Here is a 16,036-nt window from a genome sequence, read left to right as displayed (position 1 = left end):
CTGCCTCCCAAGTGCTGGGATTAAAGGCGTGTGCCACCACCGCCCCATTATCATTTCTTAGGAAATGGTAAATGTTTGTGTTACTTTGTGGTAGGAGACTAGAGAATGGAAAAAGAGACTCAAGATTACATATAAAGTAAACAAACGGCAGAAGAAAACTGGCTTTAGGTCTCAGAAGCCCAGAGAAATGGCTGAGTGTCATTATCATATCAAAGCAGTATTTGTGGCTCCTCCCTGCACTTCTCACTCCCCCCCCCCCCAAACTTCTTCCCAGGGACTGGGCTTCCACCCTGCTCTCCATCCCTATGTAAGTCAGCCATTTTGGCTACATCAGTCTCTTGGCCTGGGCCTGGGTGCCCCTCTATGCCAGTAGCTCCTCTCTTGTCCACACACCCCCTTCCCCCTCCTCCACCGCACCCCCCTTTCCTCTTTCCTCCCAATGGTCTGATTTAGTCCGCCAGTCATGTTCAGTCTGGCCTCTTCCCTCTGCCTGCTCTCTCCCTTGTATATCCACCATAAAAAATCCTCTCCTTACTTTAGGAGTAGTCATGTCTTCCTCTGTTTATTTCAGTTTTTTTTTCATTCAACTGGAACCCAGGAGATCCCACCTTCCACCCCTACCCCTCCTACACAAAGTCACTCACTGCAGGTTACTTGTAACAAAACAATTAGAATACGTGCAGTGATTATCACAGGAAGCTTATAAAGAGCCATGAATGTCCTGAAGCAGGGGGCTCTGGCCTTAGAGACCTGTCCTAGCTCTGAAGCCCACCTCCACTTTTGCGAGCATCTTCCCCTTTCTCTTACTGAACAGTCTATATTTCTATCACCACCCATGTGCCATGTGTCCCTGCTCCAGTTCCTGTTCTGAAATACGTGAACCGGAAAATCTCAGCAACTGCCCTATGGACTGTAATCCATGCCTAGAAATAAATTTCTCTCAAACTAATAACACACACACACACACAAACACACACTCCACACTCTTGTGGTTGTTCTTTAATGGCAAAAGTGTTAACAATTAGGGTAGAAGGTACATAGCTTTATATATGACTATACTTTATCGCACTGTTTTGTCTTTTTTTTTCTTAACCTAACTTTTAGAGAAAATTTGGTTCTACCTTTCACCAAATATTCTAAAAATTTCTCAGCCATGAGATGAGAGAGGGAAGAACTAGATACTGAGGTCTGAAAAATCGGTACTGGTTTAATTGAGAGTTTTGTTTTAGCACAGCTATTAGTCTCATTCTTACTTATTTTATTTCATTTGTGTTATTTTGAGACAGGGTGTCTTGTATCCCACGCTAAGCTTCAAACTCCCTGTGTAGCCAAGGATGGCCCTGAACTACTATTCTCCCTAAATCCATTTCTCAAGTGTGAAGATTGCAGGTTAACAGTGCGTTTATGGCAGGCTCACTATGAAGCCCAGGCTGTCCTTGAATTCAACACTTCCCTACAGTGGCTTCTAGAGTGCTGAGGCTATAAATTGAAGCCACTCATTCATGAAGAACTTTCTCTTTAACAGCCCTCTGGTTCTGCAATATAAAACTAAAGGAAGAGACACAATTTTATATCAGTTACTCTTTTTTTTTTCCATTGTCATCATTTAATCAATGTTTTTCCTAGCCTATAACCACAAAGAAAATCGGAGACGAAAAATTCCAAGGACTACGGACACATTATAAATGTTATCAGGGGACATGTTAAAAGACAGAGGAAAGGGCTGGAGAGATGGCCCAGTGGTTAAGAGCAGTGACTGCTCTCCCAAAGGTCCTGAGTTCAATTCTCAGCAACCACATGGTGGCTCACAGCCATCTGTAATGAGATCTGATGCCCTCTTCTGGTGTGTCTGAAGTCAGCTACAGTGTACTCACATACATAAAATAAATAATTCTTTTAAAAAAATGATAGGAAAATTAACTCCAAAATAACAATTAGAAGCATTGTGGGACAATAACTACTTCCTTGTCTAAAATTCGCGGCACTTTGTAAAACTCCTAGGAAGATAGTATTTGACACAAATGGATCCAAACGGGTTCACATCATGGATGGTTGCAGGATAAATGGTAAGTTGATTACATGTTCTTTGTAGGGTATTTCACGGACCTTGCACTACAGGCATCTTCAGCTAGTAATCAATCCTGTCTCCTAGCAGCCACATTTATTGTCGGAAGATCTGCCCTCCCGCCTCACGTCTTTTCCCATGATTCCTTCCGCAGTTTCCCAGGAGGACTTCAAACAGCCTTACCATTGGCCCAGGGAAGGCAATCCGCCCCCTCAGTTATGATTGGCCAATCATGGTTAGTCCCGTCCTACATACTTAGGACGAGGCGTTTGATTGGGTACGAGCGTGGTCGGGATCTGACGTCGCAGGGGGCGTGTCTTAGGGGGTCAGCTTTCCACCCACGTCCAGCAGCAACCATGTACCGAGCACTCCGTCTCCTCGCACGCTCGCGTCGCCTCCTGCGGGTCCGGTCCGCCAGTGCTGCAGTGTCCGGGGAAACGACCACCCTACCGTGGTGTGCTCCGAACCTTGCGCGAATGGTGAGCGGGCATGTCGGGCCGGGCTTCCCCTCGGTGACCTTCAAGTCAGCGTGTCCCCGGGTGGCCCGGGTGTCCCGGCGGGCCGCGCCTGGGCTCAGCGCCGGCAGGCACGCTCACCTTCCGCCCCGGACGCCGCCTCCAGCCGAGTGTGTTGGGGCTGCGGGCAGAGCCGAGGGACACGCTCCTGCTGGGGAGCCTGAGTGTCAGGAGGGCAGACCTGGCCAATGCCTGAGCTTGTAGGGGCCCTCGGCTCAGGACACCTTCTCTGGGAGAGCGCGTGCACCGGGGCAGAGGGTGGGGGATGTCGGGATGCAGGGATAGCGGAGACAGAGGAGTGCCCAAGGAAAGGGGAAGCCTCTTCCTTGCCCCATAGCAAGCCCTGCTGGCTGGACACAGACAAGAGGCTCCCCTAGGCTAGTGTCCGCCCAGCTCTGGATTCTTGGGCCACCAGAGTGCTCTTTCCTGCTTTCAGGCCCTCGAAGTGAATGAAGCCGGTGTGTCTTCTGAACGGAAAGGCTTTACTTCTTACTAACTTGACTATTTACCTTGTGAGGTTACACGTGTTCTCTCTCACAACTTGTGTAGAACTCAGACATCCTTAAATGTGGGCATATGGACATAAGTAGTCTGAGGCATGCCCGAGCAGATTGGGTAGGACCGAACAATAGCCCTAATCAAGATTTTGTATTCAGAAAGACAGCTAAAGGAACTTAAGGGGCCAAGTCCAAGGGATGACATGCTTCATTAAGCCCCTTTACTCTTTAGAGTTCTTTAGAAAATGTTAAATGTGAGTGTGTACTGTTAGGAAAAGTTTGAGAAGTGAATCGTTAGAAAGGCCGCCCCGAGGTGTAGCATGCCTTCTACAGTGCGGGTTGTGATTTCAAATCCTACTGCTGCTTTCATGCTTGGTCCAGTTTCTGCATGTAAAACAGATAATTACAGGGGCTCAGCAAGATAGAACTTGGGAAAACACTGTGCAGTACTGTGCTTCTTAATTATGCCTCCTCTAGTGTCCTTAAAAGGGCCAAGACATCCTTTGAACTTCTAGAAACTTGAATGACATCTCTCTGTGCAGTCTTGGGGCCTGGGGAGATGACACCAGTGAAGCACATCTCAGTGTCTGTGTCAGGTGGTTCACACCCACCTGTAACATCAGCTTTAGGGGGCCTGTAACACACTCTTAATAGCCTTGACACATGCGTGTATTCACACATATACACAGACATACACATAACATACATGCAACCATGCACACACACACACACACACACACAATAACATAAATCTTGGAAAGCGCTATAAAGTTCAGGCTGCTTAAAGTACCTGGAACTTTGCTCTGGTGATTTTTAATGCCTTTTAAAATCTCTTTAAAAAGACTGTGTTTCTTTTTGTTTTAAAGCTTGTTTAGGGGATCAGGAAAGTGGAATGAACCCATCATGGCAAATGTGAAAATAGCAGTTTTGTTTTTTTTTTTTAATTAGATGTTTTCTTTGTTTACAATATCTCCTTTCCCAGGTCCCCTTCAAAAAAAAAAGAAAAGAAAAAGAAAAGAAAAAGAAAAAAGTAAAATAAAACAAAATAAAAAAACAAAAATTAAAACAACCCCCTGTTCCCTCTCCCCTCCCCCTGCTCACCACTCCACCCCCTCTTGCTTACTGGCCCTGGCATTCCCCTACACTGGGGCATAGAACCTTCACAGGGCCAAGGGCCTCTCCTCCCATTGATGACCAACTAGGCCATCCTCTACTATACACATGCTGCTGGAGCGATGAGTCCCACCATGTGTACTCTTGGGTTGGAGTTTTAGTCCCTGGGAACTCTGAGGGTACTAGTGAATTCCTATTGTTGTTTTCCCTAAGGGGCTGCAAACCCTTCAGCTCCTAGGGTCCTTTCTCTAACTCCTCAACCATCTAAACAGTCCCATATCTGCTCATGAAATAGAAACAGTCATTAATAGTCTCCCAACCAAAAAAAGCCCAGGGCCAGATGCGTTTAGTGCAGAGGTTTTTTGTTTTTGTTTTTGTGTTTTTTTGATTTTTTGAGACAGGGTTTCTCTGTGTTGCCCTGGCTGTCCTGGAACTCACTCTGTAGACCAGGCTGGCCTGGAACTCAGAAATCTGCCTGCCTCTGCCTCCCAAGTGCTGGGACTAAAGGCGTGCACCACCACTGCCCGGCAAGTGCAGAGTTTTATCAGACCTTCAAAGACGACCTAATACCAATGTTCCTCAAACTACTCCACAAAATAGAAACAGAACGTACTCTACCCAATTCATCCTATGAAGCCACAATTACTCATACCTAAACCACACAAAGACCTAACAAAGAAAGAAACCTTTAGACCAATTTCACTTATGGGTATTGATGCAAAAATACTCAATAAAATTCTTGCAAACCGAATCCAAGAACACATCAAAATGATCATCATGATCAAGTAGGCTTCATCCCAGGGATGCAGTTTCTTCCTTAAGAGTTATGTTAGAAAATAGAATCAAGATACTTTTCTTCTTCCATGGTTCCAAGGACATTTGCCCTTTAGCCCCCTTGTAATTTCCAGCAAGCCTGTTGATTTTATTCAAAGTTGTTCTCTAGGATTGAGAAATTCACATGACCCTGGAAGCCCTGTTATTTAAAAGGACATTTCAGAGTTCACCTGAAGTGCGTCATGTGGACGTATGACGCATTGCTGACTCCTTCTCTGCTTGGGGCCCTGTAAATAAAATGGTCCAGTTATGCTTAGAGTTCAGAGGCTGTTGGCAAAGATTACCCAAGGGGCTGTCGAGATGGTTCACAGAGGGCCAGAGTTTCTGCTCTACAACTCAGTGAAGGAAGGTTTGATTCACAATTCCAGGCTGCAATATTGTTTGGCAGGGCAGGAATGGTAGCAGGAACTTGAGGTAACCGGACACACTGAGTGTGCACACACTGGGTGTGAAGTCAGGAAGCAGAGAGAGCATCACTGACAAATTAGTTTATAGCTTTAAAATTATTTTATATTTTAGTTTTTAAATTAAAGTATAACTATAATTTTCCCCTTCCCTTGCCTTCCTATATGTACTAATCCCCTTGCTCTATGTCAAAATCATGCCGTCTTTTTCTTAGTGGTTAGTGTGTGTGTATTTGTGTGTCTTAGTTAATTCTCTGTTGTGATAAAACACCATGACCAAGGCAACTTATAGAAGGAAGGGCTTTAATTTGGAAGCAGAGAGAGCAAACTCAGAATGTTAATAGCCGTTAAGCTCTCTAGTGACATACTTCCTCATCAAGGCCATACCTTCTCAGCCTTCCCAAACAACCATTATCTGGGGACCACGCATGCATATGCCTGAGACGATGGGCGACATCTTGCTCAGAGGACCACAGTATATAAATGCCTGTATATGCCTGTGCCACGGTGGAACGTTGCTCGCGCACGGATGGTTTCAGGGCTGAGCACTTGGTGTTGGCTATCCACTGCATCCCACGCAGGCTGCTGCCACCTACACGATGGTGCACACAGCTCAGATGCCTTCCCATCTCAGTTATCCTAATCTAGGTGACCCATCTTGGGCGGGCCCAGAGGCTTGTCTAATTGGCGATCAGTCCTGTTCAGGTGACAGTATTAACCATAACACCTGAGGTTAAAGGTTGGAAATGGGGTTTTGGAAGAGCATGTTATACGCTGAGATGCTGTAGTTAATTGGCTTTTGTTTTACATTTGGTGTGCTTTAGCGATAAAGACAGGATGCATTTGAAGTGTCTGCCAAGATTGTGATTTTAGCTGCAGTTCACTTTTGTGCACCTTAATTTTAAAATGTGGGTACGAAAATCCTAGATATAGCTCCATCTCTAGGTTAGTGGTGCTGTGGCGTGGACCCACAGTTTCCCGCATGCCGGGCAAGTGCTCAGCCATTAAGTTTCCCCTCCAAGGAATTAAACTCAATTTGGGATTAAGTTTTTTTTTTTTTATTTTTTTAACATTGAAAGCTGAAGCGCGTGACTAAAAGGAATCATGTCAAGTAATTTTATTCTAAACACTACTGTAACTATTTGGAAGATAAATTATTGATACTTAGCAATGAAATTTTAGTAATTTTGAACACAGGTGGTGATCATAAAAAATTTAATTTTATAAAGCACAGATGAGAGCTGTGCTCCCGGGGAGCCAGCACCCTGGTGCTCTCTAAGGAGGTAAGGAAGAAAGAAGGGCCGGTGTTGGTTGCTGTCTGCCTCAGCAGAGCATCCTTTCACTTGTGTCTGCGTCAGGAAAACACTCCTTCATGTGTCTGCCCCAGCAAAACACCGTGGTCCAACGCAACTGGCTTTCCAAAGAACCCTGAACTTTCCACCTTAGGCGACATTTTAGCTTTGGTTAAGTAGGTTTAAAAGTCTCAAAGTGGTTTTGTATGTCTCAGAAGTTTCCAGTAATATAAACTTTAAGTGAGGTCTGGATTAGTCAAATCTTGACTACTGATAGGCATATTCTTTCTTTTTTCTCTCTCTTTTCGCTTTTTTTTTTCTTGTATTTCAGAGACTTTCTGTGTTTATAATCTGGGCAGTATATGAATTGTATAAGCTACCTTTAAGGCCAGAATTCATACATATGAATGTCAAATTATTTGAAGGGAAACTGAAAGCGGGGAATAGACTGACAATCAAGATGGGATTTTTATATCTTTATGATACTTATTAATTTTTTCCCTTACAGATGATTTTGTTTGCGTTCATCCTGGATTTCTTTTCAAGCTAATATGACGTCCGTCTTCTTTGTCTCTAGGCAAGCCAAAACTCCTTCCGTGTAGAATACGACACCTTTGGTGAATTGAAAGTCCCAACTGATAAGTATTATGGTGCTCAGACCGTAAGATCTACGATGAACTTTAAGATTGGAGGTGCGACGGAACGTATGCCAGTAAGTGGCTTTGTGGAGATATTGGCTCAGGACTAGGCTGTGTTCACACAAGTCATATTGTTTTGTAAATATTTTACAAAATTAAAATGTAAAGTTATGAGAAAACTAGCTGTATGTAATGAATTTTATAATGCTGTTTTCAAACAAGGCTTTGAATAATTTGGATTTTAGCTGTTATAGTAAATAATTTGCTAATGGGCTTTATTAGTCAGGGTTCTCTAAAGGATCAAGAGAGAGAAAGAAAGAGAGAGAGGAAGGGAGAAAAGAAGAAGAAGAGAGAGAGAGAGAAAGAGAGAGAGAGAGAGAGAGAGAGAGAGCGAGGGTGAGGGCGGGAGAGAGAGAGAGGGAGAGGGAGAGAGAACGAGCGTACTTGAGAGCACAGAGACAGACAGAGAACCTGTGTCTGTATGGGAGGCATCAGAGCTGCCGGCTGCTGTGAGGAGCCAACAGTAGCTGCCTCCCGGTGTAAAGGCTGAGGAGCCGATAGGTTCCCATCCCCAGCACTGATGTCTGGGCAATCCCAGTCTGCTGCCACTGGAGTCCCAGGGAGTTTCTAGAGAGCTGCTGGTCTTCAGTCTACATTGTAACCCCCAAACAGCATATTCTAATAATCTGTGGAAGGATGTCTCAGCTCGGGATGGATCACCTTGGCCAGCAAGAGTGAGAGCAAGCAGGCAAAAGGGAAAACCTTCCTTCTTCCTTGTTTTCCATGGTCAGCCTCCAGAAGGTGCAGTCGGGTTAGGGTAGACTTTCCCACCTCGAACGATCCATCAGGAAAACCCTCCAGTGTGCCCAGCTGCTGAGGTTGTAGTTGATTCTAAAAGTGGTCAGGTTGACAGCCAGGATGGACAGGTTGAAGGTGGTTTGTTTTGGTTTGTTTTGTTTTAGTGTGGGGGGTTTCTAGGATTTCACAGTTGGTACACATTTTTTATTTCAACACTCAAATTCTTTTTTTCTTTCCACTGAATTAAAGCTCTAGTTTTCTCTAAACATTGTATTTTCTGTGGCGGTTCAGTTTCTAGAAGAGTGTACATCACACAAATCCATCAGACTACTAATATCTAGAGCATATGTGACTGCTGGTTTGATGCGTAATGTTTTGAGACCATTCTGCTGCACTCCCTTAAATCTGAGCTGCCCTGCATTAGATGACATACCGGTGGGTAGCACTAAGGGAGAAAGCTGCTGGAGTTGTGATGTGTCACTGACAGGAGGATACATCTTGATTTCAGCGATGCTAAGGCATGAAGAGCTGGTGAAGTACATCTTACCCTTCAGGAGCCCAGCTGGGATATAGAGATGGTCAGTGCAGGGCACAGGTAGGCCTAGAAGGAGCCAGCTCCATTTACTGAGATACTGTGTACCAGTTATCTTCTCTGTATCCCTTTTATCCTAAGTTCTTCTAATACACATTTTAACTTATTCGTAAGCCTCTACACCAAATCCAGAGTAACTTGTAGAATGTCATGATGGCAGCAAAACTTTGACGGCAGTCTCATTGTCAGCATTGACAAGGGCTTAACATAGGGCCTGACTGCATATTTGAATGGGAATAAGGTGATCCCAGCTGGGCTGGAGTGTGGGTGCATAGCAGCTGCTGTTCTAGAGACTGGGCAGCCATATCTGGGTTCTGTCTGGACTGTGACACCTGAGCCATCAGATTTGTCACCGAGTTTTGTTAAATATGAGAAAGACTGTATACTTTGAGCTAAGTATGACTAGATCCAAGTGTTTGTACCTCAGTTCTAAAGGAAAATTAACTCCTTATTATTATCACGAATGTCTGTACTTCATCTTGAAAGGGGCTAGAGGTGATGAGATTGGGAACTTCTCAGTGAGTAACTTAAGATGGTCATGACCCCTTCCTCTCGGGGTTCCCTGTGCTTTCTTATCTTGCTTTTGGGTAATGAAACTTTCTCTGCCATGACCCCTGTGACCCCTTCTCATTTTTATGGCTTTGTCAGCGCTACACTCAGTCACCCACCCGAACGGCTATGGTTATGATTCAGATCCCTGTCGGATTTCATGTTCCCACCTGACATTTCTGCCCTTTTGTTGTTGTTTTGAAGTCAGGCTTAAAATGCAGCATCTCTAAGGGGAAATGATTGAAAACTATTTTAATATATAATGTATAAAATAAATTCAGTACTTATAGTGTGCATCCATGAAGCACAGTTACTATTGGCATTGTCTCTATACAAACATTTCTATGTGTATATATGTCTCTGGTTATAGATATATGTACACATATTCAAGCCTCAATTTTTTTTTTCTGTTCAACTGATTCATTGTATACAGAAGCAGTTTTTCTCTGATTTCTAAATTTTTGAGGTTTATAACTTTGGTACCATTTTTTATATCTGCATAAAGTAACAGGTCTTTATGCTTATCTAAAATTGCAGATGAAAGGTGTTTTTCTGATTAATTTTAGGTCCCAGTCATTAAAGCTTTTGGCATCTTGAAGCGAGCTGCTGCTGAAGTAAACCAGGAGTATGGTCTCGATCCAAAGATTGCTAGTGCGATCATGAAGGCAGCAGATGAGGTAGGAGGTGATAATCATGTTCACACAGTGGCACCGAAGCTCCTCTCTGAGATCCACTGTGTGCTGATAAGCTCTGTCTGCAGGAGGGCCCTGGAGTTCATGAGTTTCAGGGTAGTGTGGCAGCTTTATCTTTATTACTCAGTGAGGATTTAAGGCACTGCTCGAAACATCTTGGGATGTCATTTCTGGGTAATTTTACATCTTTTTAAGTCTCTTCACTTTTTAAGTCTCCATTGATTTATATAGTTTTAAGAAAAAAACTGAAAAAGATGGTTTGAACTTTAGGTTTTTTATTTTATGAATAAATGATTGCTTTTAAAAGTAGTTGATTATTTGGTTATACATCTTAAGAATGTAATCTCCTTAGGCACTGCCTTGAGGAAGTAGTCAGAGATGAGTTGAAACATTGTATTTAAAGTATTACCTCTACAATGTGCACTTACCTTAGTTATGTTAGCAGTAGTAGAAATTAATTAGTTCCTAAATACTGGCATAGAATAGAGCCTGAGCTCAGACAGAGGAGCATTTTTTTAAAACATATTGTATGGTCTTAAATTTGAAAGTTTAAAAAAAGAAAATGGACAGAAAATGGTCTCTATGTATCATCTGTCCCCAGCATGCATAGATAGAATCCATAGATGCTCAGGTTCCTTTTGTGAAGTATGTAATGAAGTCTGTGCCCTCCCTGTCATGTGTTTTAAGTTGTTTCTTGCTTACTTGTAATAGCTTATACAAGCTGATATTGTAAATGCTGTGTAACAGTACGTGTAAATATAAGAGGTACATGCTTGGTACAAGCACAGCTTTTAAAAAGGTTTTTGCCAGGCGGTGGTGGTGCACGCCTTTAATCCCAGCACTTGGGAGGCAGAGGCAGGTGGATTTCTGAGTTCGAGGCCAGCCTGGTCTACAGAGTGAGTTCAAGGACAGGTTACACAGAGAAACCCTGTCTCCAAAAACCAAAAAAAAAAAAAAAAAAAAAAAAAAAAAAAAAAAAAAAAGGTTTTTTCATCCTGTGGGCTCTGTGAAGGGGGAACCCACAGTTCTGGGGGGCCTTCATAAACACCCACCCGCCGCCAGGGAGAGGGAAGCGGGTGCTGCCGAGCCAGGGAGTGGTACTGGCTCTGTGATGGAGTTGCACTTTCCTGCATGCTCTAGGCAGGTGACCAACGGTCATGTTCATAGAGTGGAGAAGGAGACAGCTATTGAAGTTAACAGAGTTCTCAAATATGTTCTGATCATCTAAGTTAATCATTTTATAGTGAAGTTAAGTATTGTGTTAGGAAGCCTGCAGTTTATAAGCTGCCACACACATTGAGACTTTAAACATCTCCGAGGGGCAGTGAGATAGGTTAGTGGGTAAAGGTTTTTGCTTCATAAGCCCAAAGACCCAAGCTTGACTTCCAGGATCCATGTCAGGTAGAAAGAGAGCTCTGAACTCCATAGAGTTGACCTCCTACTCACACACACACACACACACACACACACACACACGCACGCACGCACGCACGCACGCACGCACGCACACACACACACTGGCATACCCATGCAGGGCTTTGCATTTGGCAGTTGCTGCTCACTGGACATCTGTGCAGTGAAGTAGCTACTAGGAACTTACATTATCGAGCCCTTGGCTCACTATCATGCTGACTGTGGCAGTATCGTCTGTTAGCTGTGCCTGCTGAGCAACCATGGTAAGTGTGTCTGAGGACCTCACACTAGCAACCTCACAGGTGGTCCTCCACTGTGACAGGCAGCACCAGCAGACAAGGAAAATGGCTTCCACATAGTTCTTATTTGAGGCCAGTGAATTGTCATCATTCAGAGTATACAAAGTTTCATGTTTCGAAGTATCTATAATTGGGAAAAGTGATGCCACAGATATTTAGGATTGTGCCACAGCTGCGTTTAACTGTCTTGAAGCCATTAGCAAGCCTATGGAACAACTGACATCGTAAAGAAAGTTCTGTAAGCAGAGCTTTACTCAAGCATGGTTGATTTTAAATAACTAAACAAATACCTAGTTTTGCTTCTTTTAAAAAGACTTACTGTTAATGCTTTCTCTCCCGCAGGTAGCCGAAGGCAAATTAAATGATCACTTTCCTCTGGTGGTATGGCAGACTGGATCCGGAACCCAGACAAACATGAATGTCAATGAAGTCATTAGCAACAGAGCAATTGAAATGTTAGGAGGGGAACTTGGCAGCAAGAAGCCCGTGCACCCCAATGATCATGTTAATAAAAGCCAGGTAGGCGATGGGCTCTGCTTTATGGCGATAGACTGGCAAATGTAGGAGAGCCTGGCCTCGGAAGGCCAGCTAGTGTGCTTTACGAGAGGAGACTTAGGAACCATGCCTGGTTTCAAACTTCATAAAATAATCACTGAGGACATCTTGGTTTTGAGAATGTGCATGTTTTTATTGTTTCAATTATTTAAAACATTCTTTACTTCAAAATAGAGTTGTAAAGATAACCCAGTCTTCTTTATTCCCATCATGCTAATGTCTTTTATAACTGGCTTCACTTACCAGAAGTAAGAAGCTGCACTGGGCACAGTGTTTTTAAACGGGCATCTTTTAGGATTTCTCTAGTTTTCCCACTGAGTTTTCACTTTGACACTTAGGGTTCCTGAAATGTGGGCAGGTTGTGGATAGATATAGTCCCTGACAGTAGCAGCACCTTCACTTGGTGTGTAGACAGAGGCTGTGCTGTCTCAGGGGGACTGGCCTGTAAGTGAGAGGCCCTTCTCATTGCTGCCTGATGTGCTGCGGGGATGCTACACTCTATCACTGGTTATAAGGTGACCCTGCTAGGTGTCACCACTTACCACTGTGTAACATTTGCAACCATGTATTTGTCATATCTTGATCTATTCCTGGCATGACGCTGGGGCATCATTCAAGAAGAGATGTGGAAGAAAGTTTCTTGGTATTTATTAGATTCACCGCAGAAGTTATCAGAGAAACCTTGAGTCTAGAAATCATTTCCACTTAAAAGGAGAGAATGTTTGTCAGGGGATCTTGCCTATCGACTGACTGCTGGGTATTTGTTGGTTTATGCTGTTTTTTGTCATCTGCAGTGCCAAGTTTGAACTCCAAAGCTCAGCGTGCCAGGTAGCTATTCTACCCCTGACACTGCGCTGCTCTCTTAATAAAGCTTTTTCACTTTTCTTAAATTTTTTTTTTTTATGTTTGGTTTTTTGAAATAGGGTTTCTCTATGCAGGCCTGGCTGTCCTGAACTAGCTCTGTAGACCAGGCTGGCCTCGAACTCAGAGATCTGCCTGCCTCTGCCTTCTGAGTGCTGGGAGTAAAGGTGTGGGACACACACACACACACACACACACACACACACACACACACACAGTTTTCCTTCTTTTTACATTAATGGGAGTTTTTCTGTAAAGAAGCTTTGTTCTCCCATTCATTTATATATTCATTGTGCTCACCACTACAAATTCACAGTGGCTTGCTATAATTCAGTTATAACCCTCTGTTTTGTTATTTATGTTATCGAGATTGTCTGAGTTGGGGAACCTTGCTCAGTTGGTTTTTGTGTCCTTTGGGCATGCTGCTGTCTTTTCTGTTCTCAGAACCTACATCCTTATGTGTTGCTCTGCTAAGGTATCCATGCCCACTGTAAGACATCCGAGCCAATCGTAGTTTCTCCCTGCTCCAGCCCTGGAAAACAGGACCTGGGTGCTGGGCCTAATATATCTTTAAGTGTCAAAAGCAAAGGTTTGAATATGGTTTATTTTATAGAGCACTTTAAAAACTCAATATTACTTTCAAATATGTTTTTTAAGAACATAATTTATAGTCTGCAGTCTGCTTCAGATTGGTGTAGTAGGTAGCAGGAGTCACAGACGGCATTGCTGGTTGGATTTAGGTGGTAGGTGTGTGAGTGCTTAGTGAAGGAACTGTTCCTCTCACTGTAAGTGCTCTGACAGTTGCCTAAGAAACAGGTGAGATATGTCCATAGTGAATGTGTATTTTAAAATTACATCGTGCCTTAAAAGTATAGGGACAGCATTGTACACTGTACAGTGTACACGCCTGATTGTCACTGTACAGTGTATACGCCTGGTTGTCACTGTACAGGGTACACGCCTGGTTGTCACTCTACAGTGTACATGCCTGGTTATCACTGTACAGTGTACACGCCTGGTTGTCAGTTTACAGTGTACACGTCTGGTTGTCACTGTACAGGGTACACACCTGGTTGTCACTCTACAGTGTACATGCCTGGTTGTCACTGTACAGTGTACACGCCTGGTTGTCACTGTACAGTGTACACGCCTGGTTGTCACTGTACAGTGTACACGCCTGGTTGTCACTGTACAGTGTACATGCCTGGTTGTCAGTTTCACAAGGTCTGATTACTGTGCAGGATTTGTGGACGCATCGCTGCCTTCAGATGATCTTGGTAATTAAAGCCTTTGCCAACAGTCCTTGGTTAGGGATCACTTGTACAGTGGATTTAGCATGCTTGGTTATAATATGTATTATGTCTAGGCACTTGTATATGAGACAGTCCTGCATATGTTCCTTAGAGGAAGCCAGGTTGCTTTTCATTTCACCCACTGACCTATTACTTGCCATATGGACACTACTGAGTATGGTATGTACTGGGTCCTGAATAGTCACCTAGTTGATTATATTTGAGGTCCTCTCTCCTTACCTCTGAGTTAACATCTTATGTTTCTTTTGAAAATCCCCTGCAGAGCTCGAACGATACCTTTCCCACAGCAATGCACATTGCTGCTGCAGTGGAAGTTAACAAGGTGCTGTTGCCAGGGTTACAGAAGCTGCATGATGCTCTCAGTGCAAAATCCAAAGAGTTTGCACAGGTCATCAAAATTGGGCGAACTCACACGCAGGACGCTGTCCCTCTTACTCTTGGACAGGTAAGGGAGTTTGACTCATTTTGTTTAGTTTAGGGATTGATACAAATTATCAACATTTTCCCTCAAAATTGCCTTTAAAGACTAGATCAGTGATAAATTTTCTGAATTAAGCAATTGGCAACCTCCCTCTTTCTCTCTCACTCTCTCTCTCTCTCTGTCACTTTCATTTTTTGTTTTTGTTTTGTTTTGTCTTTGAGGCAGGATTTCTCTGTATAGCCCTGGCTGCCCTGGATCTCTGTAAATCAGGCTGGCCTTGAACTCAGAGATCTGTGTACTTCTGCCTCCTAGTGCTGGCATTGCAGGCATGCCTCACCATGCATGGCTAGTCGGTAGCTGTTAATAGTGCCCACATTAGATCAGAGCATGCTGGATCTAATGAGCTGGACTCGGGTGGATGCTGGGTTCAAGTTCTGCTTTTCTGTAGACCAGGTATGTGACTGCAGGAAAGTTACTTAGCTTCTGTGTGCGTTGGCCTTTGGGTTGTGAGACAGAGTACATGGTTGTGAGGCAGTGAGAGTGCATGGTTGTGAGGCCGTAGTGAGCTGGTTGACAGAGTTTAGAACCATGTCGGGTACATAGCCACCGTCATCTTCATCAGTCCATTACCATGATCGCCTCATTTGTCTCTCTTAACCTAAATTAAGCAGTTACTAATTAAAGCAAACTGTTAACGTGATTAAGTGAGGCACATTTTACCCTTTTACATGACAGCTTGTGAAGGGGTCTGACTGTTCAGGAGAGCAGAAAGTGGTTTTTATGTTTCTGTGCATGAGCTGAAGGGAGATCTAACAATGTGCAGTGCAAAGAAACTAAAGAACACTCAAACAGAGTTTTGTCTCCACTCCCCCTACAGTTTAGGAGCTAAAAGTGCCTGTAGTTTATGTGTCAGGAGGTAGCCATCCATTGCCAAATACCGACTACTAGTCACTAAGTAGTAGTGGGATGACAGCCAGCTGAAGGTGAGAGCTTCATTGCTGCCTGCTTGGATGGCTTCTTGGTCGTTCTGTGGCAAATAGAAATAAAGCTTCATTAGTTCGCAACATTTTACAGAAGGAATGAGGAACACTTTCAAAGGCTTAGCTAAAACCTTGCCTCTTTTGGCATTTTCTGTGCATTTCAGCCTGTTTTCCTGGTTTCTAAGTTTTATCTTTTTTTTTTTTT

General features: G+C 43.7%; 1 protein-coding gene across 1 annotated transcript in view; it reads left to right on the top strand.

Annotated features, from left to right (window-relative positions):
- Positions 1–2,362: 2,362 nt before the first annotated feature.
- Fh (fumarate hydratase) overlaps positions 2,363–16,036 on the top strand; it is a 23,920-nt gene continuing 10,246 nt past the window's right edge. Inside the window, exons 1-5 of the mRNA XM_031390459.1 lie at positions 2,363–2,544; positions 7,298–7,432; positions 9,864–9,974; positions 12,044–12,220; positions 14,693–14,875. Of these exons, the coding sequence (XP_031246319.1) occupies positions 2,422–2,544; positions 7,298–7,432; positions 9,864–9,974; positions 12,044–12,220; positions 14,693–14,875 (729 nt within the window). The 5' untranslated portion in view covers positions 2,363–2,421. The remainder of the gene's footprint in view (positions 2,545–7,297; positions 7,433–9,863; positions 9,975–12,043; positions 12,221–14,692; positions 14,876–16,036) is intronic.

Source organism: Mastomys coucha, unplaced genomic scaffold (assembly GCF_008632895.1).
Source record: "Mastomys coucha isolate ucsf_1 unplaced genomic scaffold, UCSF_Mcou_1 pScaffold1, whole genome shotgun sequence".
Classification (NCBI taxonomy): Eukaryota; Metazoa; Chordata; class Mammalia; order Rodentia; family Muridae; genus Mastomys; species Mastomys coucha.
This window is presented reverse-complemented; position numbering and strand designations above follow the sequence as displayed.